This window comes from Malania oleifera, chromosome 11 (assembly GCF_029873635.1).
Source record: "Malania oleifera isolate guangnan ecotype guangnan chromosome 11, ASM2987363v1, whole genome shotgun sequence".
NCBI classification, from domain to species: domain Eukaryota; kingdom Viridiplantae; phylum Streptophyta; class Magnoliopsida; order Santalales; family Ximeniaceae; genus Malania; species Malania oleifera.
Window position 1 is genome coordinate 40,292,580 of NC_080427.1, and position 17,249 is coordinate 40,309,828.

The 17,249-nt window shown below is 33.5% G+C and overlaps 2 protein-coding genes across 2 annotated transcripts; both read left to right on the plus strand.

Moving 5' to 3' along the window:
• Positions 1 to 2,501: 2,501 nt before the first annotated feature.
• On the plus strand, positions 2,502 to 8,882 carry LOC131167698 (non-structural maintenance of chromosomes element 4 homolog A-like). The gene is made up of 7 exons (XM_058126539.1): positions 2,502 to 2,919; positions 3,055 to 3,135; positions 4,780 to 5,032; positions 5,129 to 5,219; positions 6,991 to 7,207; positions 7,348 to 7,439; positions 8,239 to 8,882. The coding sequence occupies exons 1-7, from the start codon at positions 2,748 to 2,750 to the stop codon at positions 8,491 to 8,493; spliced, it is 1,161 nt and encodes a 386-aa protein (XP_057982522.1). The 5' UTR covers positions 2,502 to 2,747; the 3' UTR covers positions 8,494 to 8,882.
• A 4,177-nt stretch (positions 8,883 to 13,059) lies between these two features.
• Positions 13,060 to 17,230, plus strand: LOC131167699 (zinc finger CCCH domain-containing protein 14). The gene is made up of 3 exons (XM_058126540.1): positions 13,060 to 13,397; positions 14,363 to 14,411; positions 16,293 to 17,230. Exons 1-3 carry the CDS (start codon positions 13,325 to 13,327, stop codon positions 17,053 to 17,055), a joined length of 885 nt encoding a protein of 294 aa, XP_057982523.1. The 5' UTR covers positions 13,060 to 13,324; the 3' UTR covers positions 17,056 to 17,230.
• Positions 17,231 to 17,249: the final 19 nt, after the last annotated feature.

Here is a 17,249-nt window from a genome sequence, read left to right on the forward strand (position 1 = left end):
CTTACGAGGCGGACATTCCTCAGCTCACTTAACGGGTAGCGCCAATACCATGCACACTTTCTTAGGAGGGTGCATCTTCTAATTCTCTTAATCGGGTCTAAAGCAATCTGATACTCTCTTAATCGGGTCTGAGTAAATTCGATACTATTCACAGGGTTAATCTCCCTCTTTCGACAACCCGTTGGGAATACAACTTCAATAATAATAAATTTTTGTACAATAGAGAATATTTCTCAAAATGCAGACGTGTACAAATTTAAAGTTTAAAATATTCACTCTCTAATAATATGAAATATGTTATGTAGAGTAAGGGCACTATCAAATAATTTTACACAAATATAATATACATGAAAAATGAGTATTATTGTTCTCTTATAAATATTTTTGTAAATAGAGAATATTTGGAGAATTTAGGAATTTAAGCTCAAGAAAATATTTGTGCTGTAAATAATTTTCTCTCAAAAATATTTATCAAAGAAATAATCAGGAGAAAACCTAAGCAATACTCTCAAAAATGGTTTTCAAAGATTAAATGCCTAGTGAGAATATGTGCAAATAAAATGCCCTAAATAAAATACTCTTCTTAAAAATGATTTTGAAATAAATGTATGAAAAAGAGTTGGAGAGATTTGTATAAAAGATTTTACCTCAAAAGAATGATTTTGACAATAAAAATGATTTGGGTGAAGTTTGATTAACAAGAAGTTACTAATCAAAGCAAATGAGGGGGTATTTATAAATTTTCAAGAAAATATAACCGTTGGCGATACGTTCGGTATTTTGAAAAAGTTTAACTAAAAGTTAATGACATTTTAGCCCTTTAAAAAACTTCCAACCCAAGAGGTTCAATCGACCATATAGAGGGTTCGATCGACCATATTAACAAGTTCGGTTGACTGTGAAACTTTTGAACTGCAGGTTCAGTCGATCGTCTCAGGACGATTCTGAACCTTTTCATGAGTTTGGTCGACCAAAGAAGGTTGGTTGACCGTTCTTATAGATTTGGTCAACCGTGACTAGTTTGAACTACAAGGTTCAGTTGACCAAGTAGTTGGGTGTTAGACACGCTTCAGTTCGGTTGACTGTGAACAATACATTCATTTCAGAACGATCGACCGTCCAAAGTTAAAAAGTTGACTTAGGAACGGTTCGGTCAGCCGTGACAATTATAGCTCCATAGGTTCGGTCAACTGTCGCAGGTCAAACTTTTAATTTCTGGGCTAACAGTGGTTCAGTCGACCAAACTAGTTATTATTAGTTTGGTTTAGTTGACCGAGGTTATTAATAATGAATATTTTGCCCAAAAAATTTGGCGTCACTCGACCTTTGCCCCGATTTTGACCCTCAAGTTATTTCAAAAACTTTATATGATTTTAATCTTTTTAGAAAAAAAAAGTTTTTTGGTGAAATGTGCTAGTCCCTAGGGTCGATATGAGCATTCATTCATATCATGCAAATGCATGCATTATTATAGACTAGAGATATGAAAATTAAATGCATTTACAATTATAATGAAATTCTTTCTTTATCTTATTTTTTGCTCTTTTAATTTTATGGAACGTGTCTGATCGTATAGGATTTAAGTCCTGCAAACTTTCATCTCCGTTTCCTTATATGTATGTTAAATTAATAAGCATGGATACATGCTAAAACGCACATAAGAAATGTGTTTTGTCAGCATCAAAATAGGGATCAGACTCAAAAAGTCAACAAAATTCATTTCATTTTAACTGATTTTTATCGTATCAAATGTTTTAAAAGTAAAATAAAAATATAAAATATAACAAATATCTATATCCACTCATTATTATGGCATTAATTAGCTTCTCAAGCCATATAGATTGAGTTTATTTAATATTTTCTTTTTATGCTTTAGTTAATGAACAAAAAATCAAACTCACGGAACAATTAACTTTGTGTGTTTAATTATTTCAACATAAGTAACAATAAAACCTTAATAAAGTGAACATCCTGTGTGCCTATTTATCCATATCATTTCAAAACAAATAAATTGTACGGACTTATGTACTTGGTTAATAATTAAAGAATGTTATAGAAAATTTTAATTATCTTCCTACAAATTTATATTTAAAATAAATTTTTTAAATAGTAAAAATATTAGTAAATGGACATACATAAAAAATGGTTGCTAAAAAAATATTACTTTAGTTCTCAAGATAACTTAAAATTAAAATATCTTATTTGATGAGTTTAAAATTAAATCAAAATTCTTAATTAATAAGTAAATTAATAAATTAGTGTTTTAAAAATCGGCCAATAAGTTTTTAAAATATTATGTATAGTTAATTATTGATGGTTCATAACTTTTAAATAATTATTTATAATTAACAAAAAGTAGAAAAATATGAGCCGCAATTACTTAAATTTTATTTTGAAATAATATATTTAATTTTACCATTTACTTCCTTTAAGCATCCACTCAGTAAGGAAAATATTTTTAAAGTTGGTAGTTATTTTTTTTGGAAAAAAAATATTTTTTTATTCGGGTATCGGACCTTACCCAAATTCAGATTCGGAGGGAAAAAGCGTCTCTTCAAATTTAGGGTTCTCCGTTTCATCGCCATTTCCAACTACTCTCTCTCTCTCTCTCTCACACACACACACACACACACACACACAAAATTCGTCCAGATAACAGCCTTTTCTCCGATTCCATAGTTTCGCTATACTCTTGATTCTCCAGATTTTCTGTTCTCTGATTCCACAGTTTCTTGGAAATTTTAGTTATGGTCAGAGTCGTAAAGCGCGAACCTGGGGGTGGCAGCATTAATAATACTAGTACTAGAATAAACGCAGCAGAGAATGGTGAAGCTGGAACTAGCGATTCGGGACATCAAGCCTCGAGCGATCGCAGAGTCCTGCGTTCGCGATACATCGCTGTTAAAACCCTAATTTCCGGTAATTTAATTTGAATTGGATTATTGGTTATTTAATTATTTGGTCTTTTTTTTCTTATTTTTCCCTCTTTGAAGAACTGGGGGTTTATTTATTTGTTTGTTCATCTATTTAGTGGTGATTTGATGGTTTTGGCAGACAAAAGAGATGATATTTCGAGGATTGATTCTGATAACTTTAGCTCAATTATCAGCGAGGTGGAAAGCTTGCATCACCTAGGTATTTTTTAGAACTATTTCCGATTACTGATTATAAGAATTATAGCGGGAACTGTCATTTTGGTAAATTGGGTACCTGTGACGACAATTTGTTTTTTTTTTTTTTATCCTTTTAGATTTTTGTTTGTTTGTTTTTAATTTTGTACATGGAGGTAATTGTGTTGAGCATTTCTAAAATAGTGGCATGTTTCGGAGTAAACGTGTTAATGAAATTGGTGCTAATCAGGTTGAGTATAGGTGGAGGGAAGGTGGTGGTGATGGTGATTTGGTAGTTCTTTGCGTCTGGCCACGGTAGTGTTACTGTTGGCCATAGTATGCCAAACGTGCTGATGGTGGTAGCAATGATGGTGTGATTTTTTCCCTGAAGTTTTAACATGATCCTCTAGCCAATTGCATTTATTTTACTTTTCCCAATTTTTAAAAAGGATTTTATTGTTTTTGTTCTGTTTGTTTGCTTATTTTAAATAATTTGCATACGAAAATCTCTGCTATCTCTATATTGCTTGTTTTGTTTGTCAATGTTTAATGTATGAAAGCATTTTTGAATAGTTGCACCTAAAATGGGCTAGGAGTATATGCAAATTTATTTTGTTTGTTTTTTTTTGTGTTTATTTCCCTGGTTGCACTTGAAAGGCAATTAATTTGTGACATGCCTCTTTAGGTGTGACTACAGGGGTCTATGCTGACTATTCATGCACTGGGGCTAATATACACAGTATGTGGACCAAGGGCTAGTGCTGCCTCAAATAGCTTGAGCCATAGCTTGACTCTAGCTCCGGTGAGGTTACAGGCATAGTGGTGTTAAGGTAGAGGCCTGAGATCAAGAATCATAAGTCCAATCTAGTCATCTCACTGTTCCTTGAGACTTTTAAACTCATAACCTTTGATCCTCCAAATCACATGTATATTCTGATTAGTAAGCCACCACCTCCATCAGCATGCTCAAATTTGTTCTTTAACTAATTTTTTAATAAAAAATATGTATATATACTTTTATTCCCAATATTTTAACAATCCCAACAATATTAGTAACAACAACAATAACAACCAAGCATTAAGTCCAAGTAGGTGGGGCTGGATATGTGGATCGGTTTTTGGGATTCTACACAATCTAGAGCAATACCCTTAGAAAGTTGAGTATTGCCAAATCATTTCTTACTACCTCAGTGGTTCTGTCCATGTTATCCTAGGTTTAGTCATATGAGTTCTATCACTCCTATGACCTTAATGTCAACTAAATCACCCATTTTGACTTTTACTAATGCATTACTTGGTTAACCAAACCATATTAACCACCTTTTTCTTAACTTCTACACAAGTGGTACACCTAGCCTCTTGTGAACGTGTTCATACCTTACCTTCTCATTCCAAATATATTTACTTTTCGAATGTGTTGTCCGGCATATCTGATTGTTTTCTAAAAAAGTTCCTTCCAGTTTAAGGGATGTTTGTGGTCACATAATACACTAGATACACTCCTCCATTTTATTCAACTTGACTTAATTCCTTGTATTTAACAAATTAAAAAAAATATTAGTAGAACTAGACATTATGTGCTGATGGTTCATTATATTTCACATCTGCATTAGGAATTGATTTGGCATTTATCATTTTTATTTATAATTCTTTTTTGACTTGCTTTCAGTGCAGAAACCAAGAGAACAAGTTGCAGATGCAGAAGCGCTTTTGGACATTACGAACACCCTGGTAACCTCTGTTAAGGCACATGGTGATGAAGGTGTTACCCCCTCAGATTTTGTAACAGGTCTGGTTAGAGACTTCGGGCAGCAGGGTGCTGCAAGTAGTAGTGTGGAGGACACCAGGAACACAATAGTTTGGAAGGATATTGGACTTGCTGTCTCACATGTTTTTGGGACTGCTCATGGGTGCTGCACAATGTATACGAAAAGCGCTAAGCAACCTCTCAAATTCTTTTCTTGGTTTATCTTCACATAAATTTATGATATTCACGTTTTCTACTATGCATTCTGCAGGCTTGGGCCTATGAATACTGAATTGAAACAGCGGAAGGCTGCTGTTCATAGAAAACGTGCAAGGCCAACAGAAAGTGCTCGGCCTGAAGAGGTAAAGACTACATAGTACAAGATACAGTATCTTTTCCGAAGGAAGTATGAAAACAGGGTCATTTGGTATTCTACAGATTACATTTGGGAATAGCATGTTATTTATTTTCAAATTGATATGTTTGTGATTCCAATAAACTGATTAAGTATTTAACTGCAATAGCAAAGGACCAAACAAAGTACTACTATTTGACTTTTTTTTTTTCTTTTCCTCCTGAAGATGATTACATGTGGACAGTAGATAATGTGAGCTATGACAATATCATAAGGCATGAAAGGGAAAGGACCACAACAGTGGGTTTTATATGTTTGGGTTGGTACATGAAATGTACTGCTTTTTTAATTCAACCAGTCTATTGCAAGAGGATGCCATGGCACTTATGGTTGTGTTTTTTCTTTTTAATTTTTTTTGTTTCTAAATTATTCACAAGCTTAAGTTTTATCCTTAATGAAAGACAGTGCAGCAATAGTTTTGAGGGGAGGGGGGCCATATGATTTGTTAATTGATACTGCTTCTGTGCGTGCTTTTGAGAAGAATATTGCTATTTTCTTTTATTGAAATCTGTTTCCGAAAAGGTTGAAAATTAGTTGAACAGTTCTCTCTATCTGTGTGTGTGGGCGGGGGAGGGGGGTTATGTGTGCATGCACGCAAGAGATGTCTTGCACCCCTATGTATTCTCTACCTGCCTGTGTTTTGTTTTGACCTTCTCTTTGTCAACAATGCACATTTTGTATAAGCTTTCCAATGAACACTCGGCTGCTTTTGTGTTTGAGGTGGGATTCAGTTGTGGTGACCTGCATTGTGTAGCATGAATGCAAGATGATGTTACTCAATATTTTTATCATGGAATGGAAAATGCTGGTTAGCTATCTTGATTATTCTTGGCTGGAACAATGGAAATTGCCCAATTGCGTTTCCTTATAATATATTACTGGAATTCCTGTACTTTGACAGGCTTATCTTTGTTTATATGTCAACTTCCTTAAGAAGGGCAGCCTGGTGCACAAAGCTCCCATGTATGAGGGGTTTAGGGAAGGGGTGGACCGCGATGGGTTTATAGTTAAGGTTGCAAATGTACCGAGCTGAGAGGAGCTTTGTCATGTTCAAGCTTGTTTATTAAGTTTTTAATTGAGGTCGAGCTCGATCCAAGCTCAAACTGAGCTTTAATATACATTTTCAAACTTGTTCCTTATGCAAATGAATGAGTGGATGAGCCCTTACCGAGCTGAGCTATTGAGATGCTCATGAATGGTTTGGTTCTTTTGGAACCTCTCATTGTGAGATATGAGAGACTCTTAGAGCTTTATTAAGTACAAAGGTGAAAAGGGGCTCCTATGAATACTGTCATAAGCCAGCCAATACGCATTGGCCTTGTCACTAAGTTCAAGTTATGGAGCTTCAGCTAAACAAGCTCGCACCAAAGTCTCTACTTTTAAATCCACAACAACCTATCAAGCCTAATTTGATCTTATGAAATGAGTTTGTAAATGAGCCTAATACAAGCCTATTAATTGAGTGCAACCAAACCTGTAATTAGCCACTCATGAACCAAGCTTGTTCATGTTAAGGTAATAAATGAGTCTCGAAAAATCGGGCTAGGGAATTGCTCATTTATATAATGGACGGGCCTGATTGAGCTCTCATCAAGCTAAGCTCCCAAGTTGCTTGTAAACAACTTGGTTTTTTTGCAGCCCTATTTACAATCACTTTTATTTTGGGATATTGAGGATAGTTTTATCCATTTAAATATTTTTCTTCTCACTTTGTGCAGGTTGATGATATCGCTACAGAGGAAAGGACGGATACTGATAAGAATATGTATGCTATGTTTGATATATTGAGGAAGAGTAAAAGAGTTAAACTTGAAAATTTAGTGTTGAACAGAAACTCGTTTTCGCAAACAGTAGAGAATTTATTTGCTTTATCGTTTCTGGTTAAAGATGGGCGCGCCGAAATAGCAGTCAATGGGGAAGGGTGTCATCTAGTGTGTAAGATACTGTGCTGATGTTAGATACACTAGCTTTTTTTTGCCCCCCATTTTCTTTGGCTTTTATCTCTGTTTTCATGTTTAAAATTTTTTTTGTCCTTCTGTTTCTCCTGGATTTTTTTTTTTTTTTTGGCATCATAGCACCAAGGAATGCTCCTGCTGCCAGTGCAGTTGCCTCAGGGGAGGTTTCTTACAGTCACTTTGTCTTCAGATTTGACTTCAGGGATTGGAAGGTATTGGACAGTGCTGTGAATTACTGTCATCTCCACAATTTTCACTTACAAATGGTTTTGATTTATTTATTTCCATGACTTGGAACGTGTGAATATTTTGATTTATTTATTTCATTGATATGTAAGACATGATTATTTTATTTTGCAAATGAATATTTGGCCCCAAACCTGTCTGACCACCGTAACTTGCATCAGCAGTGCAGAATTGTTTAGCATAACCCATTCTTTGAGGTTGACTACAAAATGGTTTAAAAAGTAAGAAATACGTGTTTTTATGTTTTAGTTAAAAACGTTGTTGGTGTGTGAAGATTTCTTGAGCATGCATCTCCTAGTTGGGTCCTTTTATGGTTGTTCTTCCGACACTCCAAATTTGTGTCGTGTACAGGAAATATGGTTCCCCACTCCCCTTATGTGCCTGCTCATGATCTGAATTTCTTTGTTATGAATAATTATTTTCCCAATGGTTTTTGAAGTGCTCACATGAATTTATAATTTTTAACTGATTTATTTTGACAGAGGAACACCAGTGCCTCTGAGGCTGCTTATTCAGTACATGTTTACTTGTAGACTTAGGAACCTAGGACTCGTGTGATAAATTGAAACTTTGTTTTGTATATTTGCTTGCGCCTTCAATATAATTTGAAAATGAAACTCCCCTCTCTCCTCCCTCCCTCTCATGTACGCATCTGCCCCCTTCATCATTTTTTTTTTTACTTCCTTTCTCCTTTCACCCTCTCCCGTCTCCCTGCTGCCCTACATTAGCTGTTCTGTAAACTCATGTGTTTTATGGAATTCTCAGTTGATGAAGGATTCTGTCAGAACAGGAGAGGAACTGATGCCACATAGGAATCAAGCTGAGATGCCGAGTGGTTCTCGAGCGGATACAGAATCTGGAGAATGTCATGCAGGAGGAGCTACAACACCAATTAGGAAGCTGACGAGGAATCGTGGACTTGTTTTACAGGAACAGGCAGTCGTCGAAGACTCACCTGAAAGTGATGATACTAAGGCAAGAGATGCTGCCATACGAAAGGGAAAGCGTAAGCTGGTGTGAAATCGGTGTAGCTTTTGAGGTTCCAGTGGTTCCATACTGTTTTCTGGATACTCGGGAACTGCTTTTGTAAGTTATTTATCTTCATTTCAAGCTGTCGGTTGAAAGAAGAGGCCAAGAATTGTACGAGTTATAATGTTGTAATTCTCAGTACATAGGGCAGTGTATTCTCTTCATTCTCTTCCTTTAACACCTTTAAATTTTTGTTTTGAGGTTCCACTTAATATGGCTGCCTTAAACAACTGTGTAATTCCAATTTAGTTATTGCTGTGGCTCCTCAGTAATGAACCTTTAGAACTGGTAATTTAAACTTTTGTTTTGTATTATCACATCTATTCCCTTCAACTCTATGCGAAGATAGTTCATGTATAAGATAAAAATGTTTTCTTCTAGTTTGATCTATTACCAATAGTTTCCTTGTTCTTTAGTGTTATTCGGGTTTGCGTTTTGAGGGTTCGGGTACATTTTGTGTTTCGATATTTGGGTTCAAGGTTTGGGTATGATTCTGTTTGGTGGTATGTCGGTTTACTAGTCAATCAATTGATATTAAAATTCTATGATTAATACTATTTTCAACAAATCTGAATTGTAAACTATGATCATGTTTACAAAGACGTAAGTAATCACAAGATACCTTGACTCTTTCTCATGTTTTGCCTTGGAACGCATCATTTTTTACTCTTTGAAGATTCAATCGAGGCAGAAGTCTTGGTTAAAGGAAAGTGTGAAGTGTTCCATCCTCGCCACGTAAGATATCCATTCCTGGATGTATCCAAGAGAGGTTTGCTAATCTGTGCACGGTCCTATTTAGGCTAATTAGGATACAAGCAAACAGTAATAGCCACATTGAGACAATTGAAAGTCTAGTGTTACATTAATCCAAAATGGCATAATTCAGTAGCCTATTCTTAACCCTATTTCAAAGCATGATTTATCACACTTCATCTCTAGGCTATTTGAAGATAATGAATAAGAACAGTTTCATTTTGATAGAGATAATCACCTTTTCCTTTAACTTGACAAATAGATTAGTTTAGTTGAACAACAATTATTTCACTATGCACATGAACGCACTTGTACACAATGCTATAGATTGTACCTGGTAAGTCAAGGTTGAGGACCTGGCTAACGCTTGTTTTTATCTACATAAAAGTACACAGCTATATCACTTACCCAAAAAATCATATGCGATTTTTGTTGAGAATTCTATTTATAAGTTTGTCCACATTGAAAAAATTGATTCGATGATTGATGTTTATATACATGGTTGGGCACAAGGCTCAATAGGCTTAAATTTTTAGGTCAAGTTGGTGCTCAGTCATGTGTGTCAAGCCCACCTATCGACTCCTCCGATGTTAACAAGTAGTATCAGAACCGACGGTTTGTAACTCTAGGTGAGCAACATCGTAAAAGTTGAGGCGTGAAACTAATTCTCCTGACGTGCTAATAGCTGGAGGACCAAGTGTATGATCGAGGCCAATAAGAATCATCTAGCCTTGGGATGGATCCGAATAGAGTCAAGACATAGGAGGTAGAATTGGTTCAAAGTCACATAGAATGCAATTTGAGGCACGTATAACGTCAGTGGTAAGACCCACTTAAGTAACTGTTGGGGAATTAGGGTTACTCCCATAAGAGAGACGATTTTTGTTTAAGGAGGAGTAGTTGGAACTCATAAGTAAGGGAGAGATTGTTAAGAATTTCATTTGTGAATTTGTCTTACATTGGAAAATTGAGTGGATGATGGTTGCTTATATACATGGTTGAGTCAAAAATCTAAAAGACTTAAACTTTTTGGTCAAGTTGTTATTCACTCATGTGTGTCAAACCCACCCATAAACTCCTCCGGTGTTAACAATTTTTACTTGAAAGGTTGTGAATATAACTTTTTGTGCACCACTTAAAAATAAAAGATATTCAATGTGAACATCCATTACTCAATATCTACCAAATAACACATCTAGTAGCAATATTAACTTTCTTTTTTTTCTTTTTTTTTCCTGAGAAAGTCAACTTAGTGTAAATTGAGAGGCAATATAGTTTTTTTTATTTACACTTCTTCAAAAGCAAACTAGGGTCAAATAACTTGTACACAGTGTTTTAAAAGGCGAAGGAGTAAAGTAAGACATAAGTGTGTAGGCCAAAGCCTTGAGAGAATTTCATTTTTAGAAAAAAAATACATAAATACATAATATATTTTTTAAGTAAAGAATAAATTAAGAAAAATACAAATAATATGTAAAAAAATGAAGATAATTTATAAAATGTTTGTTGGCTATTCAAAATGAAACTTGAATCCATTAAATAAATTGTACTTAGAGATAGCTATAACATTAAAAAGTTTACATTATTATAACTAAAATATTACAAAGCTTTCAAATTATTCTGACACTAGGAAACATCAAATTATCTAAGAAATGATTCTCTCACTTTGCATTACAACTTACACCTACTCAAAGCATAAAACTAAATTGTTATTTATATGATGATAAACCATCTCATGCACGAAAGATAAGCAGTTATAGGCAGACATAATGTCTTGAACAAGTTTGATTCGTGAAATCTCAATACTAAAATGGGCTTATAATGTTTTAAAAACAATGTTAATCAAAAGAATAAATTTTATATGTTAATTTTAGTTCACATAGCATGTTTTTATTATTTTAATTTTAAAAAATTAAATGTGAAAAAGTTAGGACTTGTTTGGTATCATCACTGTTTTCTATTTTCGGTTTCTATTTCTACATAGTCAACAAATAGATTATAAAATTGTGTTTATTTTTATCATCAGTTTTATATTTTTGTTGTAGATTTTCAAGTGTTTGTGAAAAAAACTGAAAACTAGATTTTATGGTTTTCAATTGTTTTTGTAGTTTGCCACTAGAAATTTTAATTTTTAGAAATATTTTTTTATTAAATTATTCATTTTATATACTTTTAAATTAAAATAAAAATTAAATGATCTTATGAATTTAAATATAATTTAAAAAAAATATACATAAATTTAAAAAAAAAATAATAAAACCAATTACAAAATACTTTTATTAATTTTCAATTGTCATGTCCAACAAAATTTTTGTTGTAAAGTAAATTTTGAAAGTAGAACAATTAAGTAATATGATAGATTTTATTTTTATTATAGTAATTTTTAATGTGTATCATTTATAATTTTATCATTTTAATCATATATATTTTTAAATATTTTGATTTAAAGATGAAAATGTGTATTTTTTAATGAAGTTTTTAATTTGTATTAATTTTATAAATGTTAACCAAATAAGTTGTTGGTTTCTAACTTTTAGTTTTTGTTTTTAGTTTTTAATTTTTGTTTTTGGTTTTCATTTCTCTAATTTTTGATAGTGATACCAAACAACCCCTTCACTTATTTAAGCTGTTCTTTTTCTATAAACTCGCATTCATGTGTTGAGGTTTTTCTTCAAGTGCATAAATGATATATGTGTTATCAATTTATCTAACATTAGATGCAATATATTGTAATCATATTTTAAAATATTTTTCAATGATTTTAATTTAATGCTTATGATGATTATAAAAAACGTTTATTTGAACTATTTCTCCATCAAAATTTTTGCCTATTGTTCAAAGTTGTTATGAATTTTTATTTACAAATCTATAAATGCTACTTATACATCTAAGGGTAAGCAAACGGTCAATTCAGTCAAATTCGGTTAATTAACTAAATTAATCAAAATTTTTGATTAATAATAATCTCTAATCAAATCGACCGAATTAGGTATTATAATCGAACTGTATCCGATCAGACCAACTTTTTGAGTAATTCGTTAATCGAATTTGACCAAAATAATTTAAAATTAATTATAAAAATATAATATAATTCCAAATTTGAAAATTAATTATAAAATTAATGTTTACTCTTTCTTTTAATTGTAAGAGTTGAATTAGGAGAATGACATTGATTTAATAAATAAATTAAGGAAATAGAATAATTATATAATATATAATATATCAGTTATATTTAATATTACTAATTTATATTTAGTTTTTAATTAATTAGTAATTCGTGTAATTTGGTTAATCGAATGAATTAAAATTTCTCATGCCCGAATTGAAAATCAAATACCCGAAATTATTCAAATCTGTAACCGAATTAAACCGAACCTCTATATTAATTGAATCGAACCGACCAAACTTGGTCGGTTAATTCGATTAATCCCGAATTATGCTCACCTCTATATGCATATGGTCTTTATAGGATAAAATAAATTTTGATGATGCTTAAGGTTATACAATTTTAAAATTTAAATATTATTAAATTAATAAGACAGGAGGAATGTAAAAATAAATGAACTAATTTTTGTATGATATACTTAAGAAATATGCTAAATGATGGACTAAAATCAAAGACACAGATTAAATAAAAATATAATTCAATAAAAATGCCATCGGCAGGTGCACAGCACGTGAGGCTAGTGACCTAGTTGTGATTTTTTTCTTCCAACCGCGCGCGGAATCCAAATCAATCAATTAACTGAATTGAAACCCTAACCTTCAATTCCTTATTATATATTTTTATATTTCTTTATATATAAATATTCGCTATTAATATCCCTTCCCTCGGCGCTTCTCCTTCTCTTTTTTTCGAAGCCTCGCTTCTTCTTCCCTGCCTCTCGCAAAACCCTACTAGGGTTAGGGTTTTAGCGTTTCAGCCTTTCCAGTCTCGTTCTTCGACTAGTGTTTTTCTCTTATTCGTACTAGTCTAGGTTTCTTATACTCAATTTTTGCTTGTACTTTCATCAGTATTTGATTTTATTTTGCTCTTGGTACGTTCGGATCTCGATCTGTGTCTTCTTCGATGGATTCTCGCAAGAGAGGCAGGTCTGAAGCTGCTTTCAACGCTAATGGCGGACTCAAGAAGTCCAAGCAAGGTTTGTTCTTCTTTTTTTATTTTTTTATTTTTTATTTTTTTTCATTTCCTTTATTGGTCACCTTTAACTTACGAACTAGGGTTTGATCTTCTACTGGATTTATTCATGTTTTTTCTTTTTCGTGTAGTGATTTTATTGTCTTAGAAGTTGTTAAATTAGTTCTTTTAGATTTGTTACCCTCTATCTTTTCGTATTTGTTTTTGTTAATAAATATCTTGAATATTCTTTTGTCGAACTAGTTTTCTTGTACTTGGTTTTTTAAATATTTCCTTCCTGTTTTTAGAGTGTATTTTTTTCGCCTAATATATATTAAATTGAGTCTCTTCCGTGATGCAACTGTAGCCGGTTCACAAGGGATCTGTGGAGCTATATATATTTCATTTCCGAAGTGATCAGTAGCTAGCAGGCTCTGATGCCAATCAATTAACCAAAACATGAAAGTTTAATGTGGCTTTTTAATGCGTCTCTTTGCATACCTAAGCAGTTTAATTTGTTGATTTTGGACAAATTTTCTCAAACTATAAATAATCAAAACATTCTTCATCGCTGTTAATAATTAATTTGAATTTGTGTTTAGCAATAAATGGCCCTTGTTTCAGCATCTTGGAATCATTGAAAAGCTGCAACAATTCCTTATTGCAACTAGATAAGCTTTAAATTAGGGTATGCCCTATCTTTATATTGGTTTAAACACACCTTAAAAAATAGGGTGGCTCTAACTAGGTTGCCCTGTTGACACAAGGGAGTAGTTCAAACTTATCATTTGATGAAATCAAACTAACAAATTATGCTATTTTGTATTTAATTCAATTTATATCATATACTTCATGTAACATATATAAATCTCATTATGACATTTTGTGTTGTCATCAAGTAATTTTAATGGTTTCTAGATATTATTGGAGTTTGTAAATGAAGAATCCACAGAAATTTTAACTGGAATAGTAATTAATGTTTTGCAACAGAATTGGAGGGTGTAGGAAGCAAATCAAAGCCATGCACCAAGTTCTTCAGGTTCAAATCTTTATCTATTGCTAATGCTTATAAGTTTTAATAAGGTGTTATATACATTTTTCACAACTAGTCTTAACTTTACTAAATAACTAGCCACTCATAGCTATTACACAGGTTTGTACTTTGGTTTCTTTTGTCGTTTCACAACAGTTATCGATTTAAAAGTGATATATAAATGGATGGAGTAGAACAATAAGGTTTTCGAGGCAATATCTGGCTGAAGAACAGTTGCACCAATAAGTTTCTCCAGGTTATAGCAGGCTGAGGAACAGTTGTGCTGATACTGTCAGTATTTTTTGTTACTGCTTTTAAATATAATTTGTATTTGAAATGGTGCCCAAAAAGTTTTTGGTAAGTGAATTTCTGCGGTGTTTGGTAAATCCATTCAAATAATGAACTCATGGTAATATTGGTTTCCCTTTTTGTGTAATTTCATAATTTCTTAATAGGAGTTTTTTGTTGTCTTTAAGTGAGTTCCGAATTACATTATAATTTGTAGCCTATTTTCCAAAATTTGGTTGTAAAATAGTAAAAATTAGACCAATGCATCTAGAGAAGAGGTCTGTCAGCATCTCTTGGGCTATCTGTTGTGCAGAGCTTGGGTATTTGGTAGAAGGCATAAATTTTATCTAGTTAATTACTCTTTCACAATGATTTAGATTAAAAATGGCATACTTATCTCAATTTGTTGAAAAAATGCCAGCTATTAGCCTTGTGAATGCCACCGACCATGTAATGGATTTAATTTTTGGCATGTAAAATCAGATATTTCCTTACTAATAGAGCATGCCGGGCAAATTGGTGCATGTGCAAGGAGAACCTACCAAAAGTTGTACTCTATAATTGTATCAGCGGTAAAAGAAAATTAAGATTTTATGTGATCAAAGATGAACCATTTTCCTCCCTTTTCCTTTTTGTTCCTTTATATGATGTCTAGATTAACTGTTGTGGAAGTGACATCTATTGATATTGCAGTTGAATTAAAACATGTTATAGAGATTGTCCAGTTGGCCTTCTTAGCTTACCCATTTAAACCCAATTATTGTAAACATGTTTAATATTCTGAAATTTTCAGTATCATGTTTCAACTTATACATGATGGGGTGGGATTTAAGCGCACAGACCAGACCTATATTTGCAAAATACCTTGCTTTGTTTGTTGAGATATTTTCTGTAAGAAATTGGTGGTTTTGATTTGTGAGTAAAATTTTGAGACAGTTTGTATGAAGATTTGTAATATGCTCTATAGCATTAGCCTACATTTTGACATGGGTCAGAGCTTTGCGGGTGTAGTATTTTTTGGAATTTCTTTATGCTATGTTGAATCTTTTTTATTGCTCAGTAGTATTTCTTGCATATTTTCCTTGTATTGTTATTTATTTAACACTTACAAAAATTCCAAGTTGATGATGGATTTCCTTAATCTGAATGCGGTAAAACGTGTAGAACTCATTGCAATTCTCAATTTCAATATTGAAATATATTACTGTCAACTTAAGAATCTAATCCTCTGCATTTTTAGCTTTATTTTTTTATTTTTTTTCCTAAAAATAAAAATTTTGACATAAAAAGCAAATAAAAATTGATTTTCTGAAACTCAGTAGTTTGGTCACTTTTTTTCCTGCCTTTTTATGCTCTGTAAGCCTTTGTTTACATTGATGGGTACTGCAATTGTATAAACTCGATGATTGGTTACCTATGCTTTCATTTTTATTATCATTTTTAGTTGGTCTAATTTGTGTTTTTGCATCTAAAATGCTGTTCTCTTTTTCAGTGCTGTAAAAATTATGAGCCTTGTTCTTGTGGTGTAGGATATTTTCCAATATTTGGCTTTGATTGTTTTGGTGATTTGAATTGTCTGGTTATTTTTTTTTATTTCAGCACTGCTGGCTGCCCATTTGGTGAGGGTTGTCATTTCCTGCACCATGTGCCTGGGGGTTATAATGCGGTGGCCCAGATGATGAACTTGGGGCCAGCTACTCCTGCACCTCCTAGGAACATGGTTCCTGTTGCACACATGCCAAATGGCTCTTCTGCTCCTTCAGCAAAAAGCCGAATGTGCAACAAATATAACACAGCGGAAGGCTGCAAATTTGGGGACAAATGCCATTTTGCTCATGGCGAATGGGAGCTTGGTAAGCCCATTGCTCCATCCCATGAAGATCCCCGTGCCATGGGGCCTGTTCCTGGGCGTATGCCAGCCCGAATGGAGGCAACCCCACAAGGCCCTGCTGCTAGCTTTGGTGCATCAGCTACTGCCAAAATCAGTGTAGATGCTTCCCTCGCCGGAGCAATAATTGGCAAGGGTGGGGTGAATTCCAAACAAATATGTCGGCAAACAGGAGCTAAGCTTTCCATTCGGGAGCATGAATCAGACTCTAATCTGAGGAACATTGAACTGGAGGGCACTTTTGAACAGATCAAGCTGGCAAGTGCGATGGTAAGAGAGCTTATTGTAAATGTTGGTTCAACGGGTGGCCCCCCAAAGTCCACCCCTGGGATGCAAGGATCCGGAGGAGGAGGGCTTCCAGCCAGCAACTATAAGACGAAGATGTGTGATAATTTCAACAAAGGGGCCTGCACCTTTGGTGAAAGGTGCCACTTTGCTCATGGAGCCAGTGAGTTGCGCAAAACTGGAGTTTGAGGGTTTCTTTATGCTACTTCTTTTCTCCTCTGGTATGGGGGGAAGCTCTTTCCTTGGGTTTATTGTCTTTGTTTGTCATCTTTGTAGGAGCAAGAAGATTATGATATATCAAAGAGGTGTTGGGCCTCGGATTTTTTCCTGATTATAATAGCCCTTTGGTAGTTGTCTTGAAAAACAGTAGTTCCTTGCTTGTG

What these genes read in the sequence shown, in the direction of transcription:
- LOC131167698 (XM_058126539.1), top strand. Translation starts at nt 2,748, where the DNA reads ATGGTCAGAGTCGTAAAGCGCGAACCTGGGGGTGGCAGCATTAATAAT. An exon ending in AAAGTGCTCGGCCTGAAGAG is followed by an intron (nt 5,220 to 6,990) that starts GTAAAGACTACA and finishes CACTTTGTGCAG; the next exon opens with GTTGATGATATCGCTACAGA. An exon ending in GGAAGGGTGTCATCTAGTGT is followed by an intron (nt 7,208 to 7,347) that starts GTAAGATACTGT and finishes TTGGCATCATAG; the next exon opens with CACCAAGGAATGCTCCTGCT.
- LOC131167699 (XM_058126540.1), top strand. Translation starts at nt 13,325, where the DNA reads ATGGATTCTCGCAAGAGAGGCAGGTCTGAAGCTGCTTTCAACGCTAAT. An exon ending in ACTCAAGAAGTCCAAGCAAG is followed by an intron (nt 13,398 to 14,362) that starts GTTTGTTCTTCT and finishes GTTTTGCAACAG; the next exon opens with AATTGGAGGGTGTAGGAAGC. An exon ending in CCATGCACCAAGTTCTTCAG is followed by an intron (nt 14,412 to 16,292) that starts GTTCAAATCTTT and finishes TTTTTATTTCAG; the next exon opens with CACTGCTGGCTGCCCATTTG.